This window comes from Natator depressus, chromosome 2 (assembly GCF_965152275.1).
Source record: "Natator depressus isolate rNatDep1 chromosome 2, rNatDep2.hap1, whole genome shotgun sequence".
In the NCBI taxonomy this organism is placed as follows: Eukaryota; Metazoa; Chordata; order Testudines; family Cheloniidae; genus Natator; species Natator depressus.
The window spans coordinates 207,667,421-207,681,694 of NC_134235.1; the positions used below are offsets into that span (position 1 = coordinate 207,667,421).

Here is a 14,274-nt window from a genome sequence, read left to right on the forward strand (position 1 = left end):
TATCACCAGATGAGCTTCCTTTCTGCTTTCAAATCCTTCATTTAAAAATCAAATCTTCTTCTTCCACGAAGACTTTCAAAAACACCCACCAGAAATAAAATAAAGCAAAACCATCAAAAATGCAGTTTCATGGCTCTACTTTCAACCTACTGATTTTATATGTATTTTATAAACACACAAAAAATGTGTTAAAAGTCAAGCACTCAAAAGTTAAGAAAATGCCAGAATTAAAGTTGCCTGGACAACCTTAATTTTCCTCCCTTCTGTGTAATTTATCGTGATTAATCGTGCTGTTAAACAACAATAGAATACCATTTATTTAAAATATTTTTGGAGGTTAAATACATTTTAAAATATATTAATTTCAATTACAACACAGAATACAAAGTGTACAGTGCTCACTTTATATTTATTTTTATTACGAATATTTGCACTGTAAAAAACAAAAAAAATGTATTTTTCTATTCACTTCATACAAGTACCATAGTGCTACCTCTTTATCACGAAAGTTCAACTTACAAATGTAGAATTATGTACAAAAAAACCTGCATTCAAAAATAAAACAATAGAAAACTTTAGAGTCTACAAGTTCACTCAGTCCTACTTCTTGGTCAGCCAATCACTCAGACAAACAATGTTGGTTACAATTTGCAGGAGATAATGCTACTTGCTTCTTGTTTATAATGTCACCTGAAAGTGAGAACAGGCATTTGCACAGCACTGTTGTAGCTGATGTTGCAAGATATTTACATGCGAGAGGAGCTAAAGATTCATATGTCCCTTCATGCTTCAACCACCATTCCGGAGGACACGCATCCATGCTGATGATGGGTTCTGCCTGATAATGATCCAAAGCAGTGAGGATTGACGCATGTTCGTTTTCATCATTTGAGTTAGATGCCACCAGCAGAAGGTTGATTTTCTTTTTTGGTGGTTTGGGTTCTATAGTTTCTGCATCAGAGTGTTTTTTCATAGATACTAAGGTCAGAAGGGACCATTACGATCATCTAGTCCGACCTCCTGCACAACACAGGCCACAGAATCTCACCCACCCACTCCTGCGAAAAACCTCTCCCGTATGTCTGAGCTATTGAAGTCCTCAAATCATGGTTTAAAGACTTCAAGGAGCAGAGAATCCTCCAGCAAGTGACCCATGCCCCATGCTACAGAGGAAGGCGAAAAACATCCAGGGCCTCTTCCAATCTGCCCTGAAGGAAAATTCCTTCCCGACCCCAGATATGGCGATCAGCTAAACCCTGAGCATATGGGCAAGATTCAACAGCCAGATACCCAGGAAAGAATTTTCTGTAGTAACTCAGATCCCACCCCATCTAATATCCCATCTCAGGCCATTGGGCCTATTTATCATGAATAGTTAAAGATCAATTGATTACCAAAATCATGTTATCCCATCATACCATCTCCTCCATAAACTTATCGAGTTTAATCATAAAGCCAGATAGGTCTTTTGCCCCCACTGCTTCCCTCGGAAGGATATTCCAAAACTTCACTCCTCTGATGGTTAGAAACCTTCGTCTAATTTCAAGTCTAAACTTCCCAATGACCAGTTTATATCCATTTGTTCTTGTGTCCACATTGGTACTGAGGTTAAATAATTCCTCTCCCTCTCCAGTATTTATCCCTCTGATTATATTTATAGAGAGCAATCATATCTCCCCTCAACCTTCTTTTAGTTAGGCTAAACAAGCCAAGCTCCTTGAGCCTCCTTTCATAAGACAGGTTTTCCATTCCTCGGATCATCCTAGTAGCCCTTCTCTGGACCTGTTCCAGTTGAAATCATCCTTCTTAAACATGGGAGACCAGAACTGCACACAGTATTCCAGGTGAGGTCTCACCAGTGCCTTGTATAAAGGTACTAACACCTCCTTATCTCTAATGGAAATACCTCGCCTGATGCACCCCAAGACCGCATTAGCTTTTTTCACAGCCATATCACATTGGCGGCTCATAGTCATCCTATGATCAACCAATACTCCGAGGTCCTTCTCCACCTCCGTTACTTCTAATTGATGCGTCCCCAGCTTATAACTAAAATTCTTGTTATTAATCCCTAAATGCATGACCTTGCACTTCTCACTGTTAAATTTCATCCTATTGCTATTACTCCAGTTTACAAGGTCATCCAAATCTTCCTGTATGATTTCCCGGTCCTTCTCTAAATTGGCAATACCTCCCAGCTTTGTATCATCCGCAAACTGTATTAGCACACTCCCACTTTTTGTGCCGAGGTCAGTAATAAAAAGATTAAATAAGATTGGTCCCAAAACTGATCCCTGAGGAACTCCACTGGTAACCTCCCTCCACCCTGACAGTTCACCTTTCAGTAGGACCCGCTGTAGTCTCCCTGTTAACCAATTCCTTATCCACCTTTCAATTTTCATATTGATCCCCATCTTTTCCAATTTAACTAATAATTCCCCATGTGGCACAGTATCAAACACCTTACTGAAATCTAGGTAAATTAGATCCACTGCGCTTCCTTTGTCTAAAAATGGTGTTACTTTCTCAAAGAAGGAGATCAGGCTGGTTTGGCATGATCTACCTTTTGTAAAACCATGTTGTATTGTGTCCCATTTACCATTGACCTCAATGTCCTTAACTACTTTCTCCTTCAAAAATTTTTCCAAGACCTTGCATACTACAGATGTCGAACTAACAGACCGGCTCATTTTTTTTTCCTTTCTTAAAAATAGGAACTATGTTAGCAATTCTCCAGTCATACGGTACAACCCCTGAGTTTACAGATTCATTAAAAATTCTTGCTAATGGGCTTGCAATTTCATGTGCCAATTCCTTTAATAGTCTTGGATGAAGATTATCTGGGCCCCCCGATTTAGTCCCATTAAGCTGTTCGAGTTTCGCTTCTACCTCAGATATGGTAATATCTACCACCATATCCTCATTCCCATTTGTCATACTACCATTATCCCTAAAATCCTCTTTAGCCTTATTAAAGACTGAGGCAAAGTATTTGTTTAGATATTGGGCCATGCCTAGATTATCCTTGACCTCCGCTCCATCCTCAGTGTTTAGCTGTCCCACTTCTTTCTTTGTTTTTTTCTTATTTATATGGCTATAGAACTTTTTACTATTGGTTTTCATTCCCTTTGTAAGGTCCAACTCTACTTGACTTTTAGCCTGTCTCACTTTATCCCTACATGTTCTGACCTCAATAAGTAGCTTTCCTTGTTGATCCCTCCCATCTTCCACTCCCTGTATGCTTCCTGCTTTTTCTTAATCACCTCTCTGAGATGCTTGCTCATCCAGCTTGGTCTACAACTCCTGCCTACAAATTTTTTCCCCTTTCTTGGGATGCAGGCTTCAGATAGCTTCTGCAGCTTTGATTTAAAGTAATCCCAGGCCTCCTCTGCCTTTAGATCCATAAGTTCTTCAGTCCAATCCACTTCCCTAACTAATTTCCTTAATTTTTGAAAGTCAGCCCTTTTGAAATCAAAAACCCTAGTTGCAGATTTATTTTTGTTAATCCTTCCGTTCAATTTGAACTGAATTAGCTCATGATCGCTCGAATCAAGATTGTCCCCTACAACCATTTCTTCTATGAGGTCCTCACTACTCACCAAAACCAAATCTAAAATGGCATCCCCTCTAGTCAGTTCAGCAACTACTTGATGAAGGAATCCATCAGCTATCACATCTAGGAAAATCTGAGCCCTATTATTATTACTAGCACTCGTCCTCCAGTCTATATCTGGGAAGTTAAAGTCTCCCATGATCACGCAGTTTCCATTAGTATTTACTTCATTAAAAACATTAAAGAGGGCTCTATCCCTATCCAAATTAGATCCCGGCGGTCTATAGCACACCCCAAGCACTGTCACAGGGGAGGCTCTAGTAGTTTTCTTCCTCAATGTAATTTTTACCCAGATGGACTCTGTCTTATCCATTCCATTGCTTCTTATTTCTTTACATTCTACCTCATCATTGATATACAATGCTACTCCACCACCTTTACCTTTATTTCTGTCTTTCCTAAACAGCACATACCCTTCAATTCCTGTAGTCCAGTCATGACTACTATTCCGTCATGTTTCTGTTATCCCTATAATATCTGGTTTCACTTCCTGCACCAGTAGCTCTAGTTCCTCCATTTTGTTACTGAGGCTCCTCGCATTGGTGTACAAACATCTTAATTTTTGCTGTTTGGCCTCGCTCACATTCTGTATCCTATTAGGCACAGTCATTCTACAGCCAGTATAACCTATTAGACTGGAATCCACACTGCCCTTCCTCCTTATATACATTCTCCTACCCACGGCTGTATCCTTTCTTACTTCGTTTTCTTCCCTCACAATGATAAATCCGGCGTGGAGATTACCTGGACATCTCCCAACCATCTCCCCCAAATTCCTAGTTTAAAGCTCTCTTAATCAGTTGTGCCAGCCTCCATCCTAGAAGTCTATTTCCTTCCCTACTCAGATGAAGTCCATCCCGAGAGAACTGTCCTCTGTCCGTGAATGCCTCCCAGTGGCCATACATCCCAAAGTCCTCCTTATAGCACCACTGCCTAAGCCATCTGTTGATAGTCCTAATCTTGTCACACCTTTGTTGCCCTTCTCTAGGAACAGGCAGAATCCCACTAAAGATCACCTGAGCCTCGATTTCCTTAAGCGTCTTCCCCAGCCTAGCATAATCTCCCTTAATACTTTCCAGAGAGAATCTAGCCTTATCATTTGTTCCCACATGAAGGATAATTAGGAGATTCTTTCCTGATCCCTTTACAACCTTAGGTCTACATCCCGTATCTTAGCACCTGGAAGACAGCACACCCTTCTATTCTCTGGATCAGCTCTGGTTACTCTTTTAAGACTTCTAAAAGCATGCTCCATACCTTGTCCCTCTCAGATTTTGGAAGGCATTTCAGATTATTAAACCTTGGGTTGAGTGCTGTCACTATTTTTAAAAATCTCACATAGGTACCTTCTTTGTGTTTTGTCAAATCTGCTGTGAAAGTGTTCTTCAAATGAACATGTGCTGGGTCATCATCCAAGACTGCTATAACATGAAATATATGCAGAATGTGGGTAAAACAGAGCAAGAGACATACAATTCTTCCCCCAAGGAGTATAGTCACAAATTTAATTGAAACTTTTTTTTTAAATAAGCATCATCAGCATGGAAGCATGTCCTCTGGAATGGTGGCTGAAGCATGAAGGAGCATACAAATGTTTAGAATATCTGGCATGTAAATACCTTACAATGCTGGCTACAAAAGTGCCATGCAAACTCATGTTCTCACTTTCAGATGACATTGTAAATAAGAAGCAGGCAGCAGTATCTCCCGTCAATGTAAACAAACATGTTTGTCTTAGTGATTGGCAGAATAAGAAGTAGGACTGAGTGGACTTGTAGGCGCTAAAGTTTTACACTGTTTTGTTTTTGAGTGCAGTAATGTAACCAAACAAAATCTGCCTTTGTAAATTACACTTTCAAGATAAAGAGATTGCTCTTCAGGACTTGTATGAGGTGAATTGAAAAATACGATTTCTTTTGTTTATCATTTTTACACTGCATATATTTATAATAAAAAATAATATAAAGTGAGCACTGTGCACTTTGTATTCTGTGTTGTAACTGAAATCAATATTGAAAATGTAGAAAAACATCCAAAAATATTTAATAAATTTCAATTGGTATTCTATTGTTATAAATGTGATTAATCGTGATTAATTTTTTTAATTGCAAATTTTTTTTTGCGTTAATTGCATGAGTTAACTGAGATTAATTGACAGCCCTATCAGTTATTCAATATTTTGTTTCTCCTCATTTTTCAGTGTGTGGCTCCGTATCTTATTTATTGTACACTATTCAAAACACTGCTTGGATGACAGAATTATTAATTTCCTCATGGGCTTCTCTGTGGTGCTCATCAATATAGTATGACTGTGCTTTGCAAATAGTTCTTATCTCCAGAAGCCCCGTGAGGTTAAGGAGTAAGGTATTATTCCCACTGTAAAAATGTTGAGGCACAGAGAGGTTAAGGACAAAAGTTTCCACTCATTTTGGCATATCTAGGACTTGTTTTTTCAGAGTACTTAGCATTCTGTAGCACTTTATATGTTCAAAGAACAACTCCCACTGACTTTAGTCCCAGCTATGATCACGCAGAACTACTGTAGTGCATGCCACAGGGTACTAATTCAGGTACTCAAAAAATTATGAACGCGCAATTAGTGACCACCTCTGAAAAGTTTGGTTTAAGTAACTTGCCCAGCACTACACAGGAACTCTGTGTCAGAAGAAGGGATAGAATCCAATTCTCCAAGTCAGCATTCAACTGCCTTAACCATCAGAACATCCTCTGTCTTCCTACAAGCCCGGGTCCATTCACTGAACACCTTCCAGCTTCTGCAACAAATGAGTTACGGGTCCTACAGACAACATTCATTCTATTGGTATCATTCTTTTCCTGAGCACCATCCATCCTGTGCACTGAATGAGTCAGGGGTCTGATGGAAAAAATAGAACGTGATAATGTAATTAAAGACTCTAGCATAATGCATATGGCGGGGGGGACTGATTTAAGGTTGCACAGGCAATCTTAATTCGGGCATTTTCGAACTTTTGAGTGCTCAGTTATGTAACCTTGATCATATTTTAACATAGTTTTTAAGTGTGCAATTTCCTAGGTTTTTAAAAAAGCAAATTGGAAATTTTTTTTGATCATGTGGCATTATATTGACATCCACACGGGTCATCAGCAGGGTTGGAACCTTTTGATCCACCATACTTACCACCTGAGCTAACCAAGTAACTCACAGCAATAGCAGACGGTCATCCTCTTGGTGGACCAGCACTAGAGGAGGTGGGATACACATTTTGCCAGTGGGTTTCCAGGTATTTGCTGATATCAGAGGAATATTGAAATTCATATCTTGGGTTCCATTGCAGGCTCTGGAGGGAAGTGTTTTCTAGTGGGCACAGACTCATTTACCTGTTGCCCCCAAACTGGACCCCTTCTTTCCAGTCCCCTCTGACGTGCTGCTGTCCAAGATCTGTCTCTTCCCCATTCCTTGTTCCCACGCACATTCTTTAGTACTCAGGCTTCTCATCGCAGTCTTGGTCTCCCCCTCTGGGCTTTCTATGGTCCCAATCCCTTTTCTCACTCCCAGTCTCACCTACTCCCCACATTCAGTTCTGACCTCTTTACCCAGCCAGTCCAATTTCTCCCCCTCCCATCTGTCTCTCCTTTCTCTTGCCACTAACTCCCAGTCCCAGTCTCCACTCCTCAGGCTTCTGATTCCAGTCCCAGTGTTCTTGGCCAGCAAGTCCTAGTCTCACCCCTCTGGAATCCTCATCTAACCAGTCTTTCCCTCAGTCCCAATCTCCTTGTCCTATCTCAGTGTGCCCCTTCCCAGCTAACTTGTCCCAGTCTCTTTGCCCAGCCAGTTCTACTTCTCCCCCAACATCCCAACCCCCCACCATCTGTCTTCCCTCTCTCCCCCAACCCTCATGGTTATCAGTTCCAATCTGCTTGTCTAGCCATTATCAGTCTCCCCCAACTCTCTGTCCCAGTCTCCTGGCCCAGCCAGTCCAAGTTTCCCTCCCCTCTGTTAGCCTCCAACTCTTATCCCTCTGCAATCTAATCTGGCAGTTTCCTCCTCCATACTACCTGGTCAATTAAGAGTGCAGGAGAAAGAGGCACTCTGCTCTCAGCTCAGGTGCCAAGACCTGGCATAGCGCACACAGCAGTCCAGAGCTTCAATTGCAGGAAAAACCCTTCTCAGCCCCACACTAGAGCATGCCCAGTGTGGATGGAGCCTTCAGGGAATTTAGCTGTTAAAGACTTGTTTCAAAGGCTTATCACTTGGCCAAATTTTAGTAGATTTTTCATGGGGACAACAAGAGACACAACACTGACACAAAGGCCACCCCTGCCAAATTTAAAATCCCTGCTGCAAAGCATAGAGGTGTTTGAGTTTTTCAAAGAAATGGTTGCCAGAATTTTTTACCTGGGCAAAATGAAGTATTTTTCCTTATCCTTGTTCTCTGAAACAGCTGAACTATATTTTGGTAATTATTCTCCCCCTCCCCACAATATCCAGCCTGAGGCATTAAACTAGCACGGACAATTTCAGCCCAATGACTACAAGTTTGTCAAAGTTACAAGCAACTGAAAACATGGGAAGTGTTGGGCAACTGTAATAATAGTGCTACCAGCCCTGCCTTGCACATGCGAAAGAGAGAGTTTATATGTAACCTGTCTGAATACATTGTCTGTGTCATTCAAATGTAAGATCCTTGTGGGAAGGGGACAGTGCCTTCCCCTACATTTCCACAGTGTAATCACATAGATGGTGCGCAATAAAAAATAATAGTAACAGCAAAAACATAACTATCAGATTGATCCTTACCTTCCAGTCACGAAATCAGTGTCTACTTTTTCCTCTTAGACAATATTCTAGTAAGAATAGATTGGAAATCCATGCTTTCTTCTTCTTCTTCTTCTTTTTTTTCCTTAAACAAGGGGCAGATTTACATGTCCAACTCTCATTAACACTTGTGTTATATACATTGAGAAAGAAATGAATTCCTTTGTAATCCTGCAGGAACACACCATTTTTCAGCAAGTATTGTTACACACCGCACTGTAACAGTCGCTCTCTCTATAATCCTAATGCAACTCCCTTTAAAGAAAATAGAAGGATGATCATTGACTTCGATGGGACTGATCCAACTCCAATGTGACTTGATGTACCAGCAAATCTAGTAACATTACACCTTCATATTCCATTCTTTTGGAGTGAATAATGGCTAGCACATCATCCCCTTTACCCAGGCTAGCTTTCAACTCCTCCAAACCCTTTCCAAAGGAACAGGGCCACTTCAGTTGCTTCAGCAGATCTACAGATGGGCTAGTAATTACTAGGGAAAATACTGTCTGCAAACAAACAAACAAAAATTTGGAAAGGATTGTGGTGCTGGAGTGTGTCAGACTTCAAAATTTCAGTTCAAATGAAAGGCCTTCCTGAGAGATGCAAGACTGCCCTATGGTTAAGACAAAAGATTGGGAGTCAGGAGTCAAGGCCACACGACAAACTTTGTGTGTCTTTGGCCAAGTAACTTAGAACTAAAGTATGATTCAAAGTATATGTAACTGCACAAAAGAAGCAAGAAGGATAACAATCTCCCATAGGCCCCTACTGATGCTATCCAGACCTCAGGCAAAATTCTGAGCTGTGCCTCTAAGAGGCGCAGTATGGAACTTGCAGCCCTGAGGCAGGAGAGGCTAATGTGGTTTAATCCACCTTTGCACCCTCCTGCTCTGGGGGCTGGAGAAGCCTCTTGCATAATTTAGACAGGCCTCCCAGGGCTGTCTGAGTTCCAGCAGTCTTCTCAGGCTGTCTGATGAGCGTCAGTACTGCCCAGAATCTACACACCATACATGCTGCAGTCCAGCCCCGACACCCCCCTCTCCCCCATTTCCCAGCCCCACTCCTGGGACAGCCTCTAAACTGGAACTTCCAAAGGAGTCCTTGGAAGGCAGATTTATTGCTCCCTACTGCAGTATCTTCACCATGGGACTCCTCCCCACATTGGACCAGGGCTTTTTAGGCCCTTTTACGTGGCAAAAAGTGGCTAGAACAGGAGGGAGGATCCCACTCATTAGGTCCAAGTGCACAGGTGTAGGTGGAGCTGTCTGTCTGCTTACTCCTTTCCCAGAGTAGAAAGTGGTTGGGAAGGGACAAGGAATGGGGGGGGATGAAGTACAGTTTTGGTTCAATGCCTCTAATCTGCTGGCCATTGTAGTTGAGCCAACACAGAGAGGATGGTCATTAATTACTGGTACAGTTCAGCAGAAAATTAATATCCCCTGGGAGCAAATGTGATTCAGTTACATCTCTGAGGCCCAGTGACTACCAGTGCTACTCTTGGGGTTTATACACTATCCCTTGTTCAGGACAGTACCTAAAGGTAAACTCTAGCCCTTTATCTCTTTGTGCCTCATTTTCCTCAACTGTTTAACAAAGGTGTGGAAGGCTTAACTCATTCATGTTGATAAAATGCTTTGAGATCATTGGAGTGAAAGCACTATGTAAGTGCACAGCAGTATTATAGCGATCAGGTGTGCACAAAGAGAGCTCCTGTAGCCTGTACAGGGCATCGTCAGTGGGGATTTGCCAGAGACTTCACTAAGAACAGGATTAGGCCCATAATCCATGGAAGCTACATTTTAGCTAGTACTATCGCCATGTATTATTTTAATAGATAGTTTCCACTAGGTGACATTTTCAGTACTAGTAAAATATCCCTGGTCTATAACAATGACTACAGTTGCATGACCTTCTGAATAGAGCTAAATTTTTACTTTCTTGCTTAGGTATATAGAGTGTTAGACAAATGCCGTTTTTCTTCTAGACTTCTCTCTCACGCTATTTTCAGATAGCCAAATTTGTATGTGCTTTTATAACCGGATTGAAAAGCAGCATTTTATGCCAACGGGTTAAATTTTTTAAGCTCTCAGAAAAGCTGCGTAAAGCTGTATATTTGGAAAAGAAACGTATACAGAAGCGAGGCTAGACTTTCAAAGGAACTTCCATTACTTAGGCACTTACATAACTGGCCAGATTTTCAAAAGTCGTCAGCATGTTGAGCGCTCTGCTTTTTTGAAAATCTAGCTCTACATGGCACAATGGGAGCTGCTGGCTCTTCTAGCAGTTTTGAAATTCTGTTCCCAATTGTGAGCACTGAGCACATGAAAACATGGGCCTGCTCTATTTTGAAAATGCTTATGTTTTCAGAACACCTACAATATGCTATGATGCAACTACTATTATATTATGTGCCTAACCCTTTATTGAGCTAAAAAAAAGCCACATGCACTACTTTTCTATAGTAAATAATGAATAGTATGTGTGTACACACACACACACACACACACAATTATATATATTTTTATATATTTATATATATATATATATATATATATATATATATATAATGCCACTCTGTAACTCTCATTTTTTGTTCTCCTCCTTGTTTTATCCTGGTGGTGGTTCTCCAGCCATAAATTAGCAGAGACATGGAATCTTCTAACTCTGTGATTTGTGTTTACATAGCTTCAGATGCACCTGAAATGTCAATGAGTCACATGTATTTCAACTACTCTTAAAATACTGTAGCTGCCACTGCTATCAGGGACTATACATCCAGCCAGGAGGCCAAGGCAGAGTGTCAAAATACAACCAACATGTCCAACAAAACTAATCAACTGGGCTCCTCTTCCTGTCCATTCCACACTCAGATCTCCAAGCTATCTGAAAAAAAATCCCATTGTACATGAACCTAAAGTAATTTAATATACACGTCAAGTAATTTAAGTAGGCAGTTGGGCATAAAAAAAACTTGCCCAATTGCACACTTAGGATCTGATCTTGCAATTGATAGCATACAGGCAAATTGTTGCATCCACTGAGAGGCCCACTGAAGTCCATTTGTGTGCTGCTGTCTGTTGCAAGATCTGGACCACACCTTGCGTGTGCAGTTAACATGACTGAACAAATAAAACAAGTAATTGTGAAGGATAGTGGATGAATATTTTGTGTACACAATTCTACATACAAATTAGCTATGCAACTGCCTAATTTATTTGTCAATGTAGTATATTTGTTTTGTTTAATGAATGTTTCCTTACACTTTTCAAACCCATCTGTTTTATAGCATTGTCACAGGCTGACCCTTGAGGGAGTAGGGCCAGTGCACCTATGACTGGTCAGCAGACCCCAGCTGAACTTCAAAAGGGGGCACCTGAGCTTAGAGGGAGGAGACCAAGTGAGAGAGACCCTGAGAGGGGGAGCCTGGGTGAGTCAGGCTGACAGCTGGTCAGAAAAGGAATAGGGAGACCTGTAGAGCAGGGCTGCCAGAGTCCCTGGGAAGGGAGGCAGAGAAGCAGGACTGCCAGAGTACCTCAGCAGGGGAGTCGGAAGTAACCTGAGAACTAAAGGAGGGGAAAACCCTGGGAGCTGTGGCCCAGGGTGAGTTGAGGAACTGTGTTTTTCTTGAGTCCTTAGCAAGCTGGGGAGAAACACGAATGTGTTACTAGTTATTATTGACATTGTGGACCACACTGACTAAAAAAGGTAAGCACAACATGGATAATTTTGTATCAACAATTATACCCAAACAGTTTCAGAGGATGATGCTTAATAACATAAAAACAACTGCATGGCTAAATGAAAAAATATCTATAAATGGGTGGCCCTTGGGTGTTTCCAGCTATTGAAGAGCATACGTGAATTTTATTGGTAAGGAATTAGGAATTACTGAGGTGTACTCCAAGCAATACAAATCAGGTTACTGAGCAATATATTTGCTTGTGAATGGACTGAGAAAATATTTTCAGGTAATTTATAATACAACACATTTGTTAAAAATTCAGAAGTCAATCACAAAATACAAAAAAAAAAATCACAAAAATACCTAAGAATAAGTAATCAAAAATAAAACATTACAACAACGCAGAAACAGTAAATTATTCCCAACATATATCATCCTAGTGTGCACAATCATACAAAAACTTTACTCATGTCTATTGTTCTCAGACAGTCTGAAATTTGATATATTATCTTGCAGTCCAAGTAACTATGAAAATGTGCCATGTAAATACAAACCCTCTCAGACATATCCATCGTAGGCCTGATCCTACATTCCTGGCTCTGCCAAAACTCCCACTGAGCAGAATGATAGGGTGATGGTGCTTAGCACCTTGCAGAATAGGGCCCTAATTTAACTGGACTGTGCTACTGGTCAGCCCAAAAAAAAAAATCTCATTTTCAGTTGCACTCCTGAATAATTTCCCACAATAAGAATGGGAAAGTCCTATCAAAAATTAAGCCAAACATTTAATAATGTGTCAAGTATTTCCCCTGATCTTACTGCATTTCGTACGAGTTTGTCTTGACAAGAGTGAAGGTATAATTTGATAATACTGCAGGTATACTCTAGAACAGCAATCTCACACTTTGAAGTTGTTGCCGGAGATTTGTGTAGCTGCCAACTTTGATATAGCCTCAGCACCCTTATGTAATGACAACTTATTCCCTCAAGTGAAACACAACAAATCTGTTGTCCAGAATAAGTTTTACTACATATCCAAAATTAGCTGGTCACATTTGGAAAACTCACTCATATCTGAACATTTACTTCTGCCTAATCTAGAAGCCCTCTTTGTTACTCTCTGTGGTATTTGTGAGCAAAAAACATTAATTTATAAGATTCCCGTCTCATTCTAAGCAATTAGCTTGCGAAAATAAAATGTTAGTAGTGACAGCTATATTACTATTTTAAAATATAGTAAAAACAAGCAACAGAAAATTAAAAACCATCAACACTGGACTAATTTTTTTAAACTTGCTTCATTCATTCTCATTACCGAGCATGAAATTGCTTTACAGTATGGATGAATGATCTTAGAATACCATATCTTGGTCTCAGAGGAGAAAATCCAATGCAAAGAGAAAAAATATATTTGTCAAACACTTGTGCCCTGTGTTAAAATGTATTTACATTACTTACCATAGCCCCAAAGTCTATTCCAATACATGGCGGGGGATACCGTAGAATGACCCCTCTGCAGGCGTCCAAATCGTTCTGGGTAGTTAAGATGCTTCTCATAAGAGGCTTCTGTAATGCATCCCAAACATTTTCCATCTAAATCCATTTTAGTGCAAAGTAAGAAAAACACTAAGTACAGGAACATGAAACACAATTTTGATTATAGTCAACTTTCTCTACCTGAATGAACAGTTGACATTATGTTCCCCCCAAAAGCATTTTAAATGTAGCAGCCTCGCACATAAATCCATAAGAAACAAGAGCTATTATGCAAAATAGTGGATATGCTAACAATGGCTATACAAAATAAAACCACAAAATTCAGTCTTGTGACTTTCAGCTCAAGAGAGAAAATGATCATTTTAACCATATTCCACAATGGAAAATAATACTGTGATAGATCTTAGCGTTTATTTTAATTACTTACTACAAATTAGAAGCGATATCCTTGTCAAAATAGTATTTCTTGTCATAAAAATCATTTCAGAAAACACCTACGAGGAAAAGTAGGACTTGTCTACACATAGAACGCTGCAGTGGTGCAGCTGCTAAGGTTCCCAGTTTTGGTTGGACGTATTCCTGGAGATTTAATCACATGACATAATCTTTAATTCACGATTAATCTCTAATCCTGGAGGACTGGCAACTCGAGCAGCTGCACTGATGCAGGTGAAGACACTC

At 40.4% G+C, this 14,274-nt stretch overlaps 1 protein-coding gene across 4 annotated transcripts in view; it reads right to left on the reverse strand.

Moving 5' to 3' along the window:
* Nucleotides 1–13,609, reverse strand: part of HDAC9 (histone deacetylase 9) — a 542,743-nt gene extending 529,134 nt beyond the window's left edge. The window contains exon 1 of one of the 4 annotated variants that reach the window (XM_074945808.1): nucleotides 13,555–13,607. In XM_074945808.1, the coding sequence (XP_074801909.1) occupies nucleotides 13,555–13,582 (28 nt within the window). In that variant the 5' untranslated portion in view covers nucleotides 13,583–13,607. Of the gene's footprint in view, nucleotides 1–13,554 lie in introns of all 4 variants that reach the window. The other 3 variants (XM_074945812.1, XM_074945811.1, XM_074945809.1) reach the window with 3 other exon arrangements.
* Nucleotides 13,610–14,274: the final 665 nt, after the last annotated feature.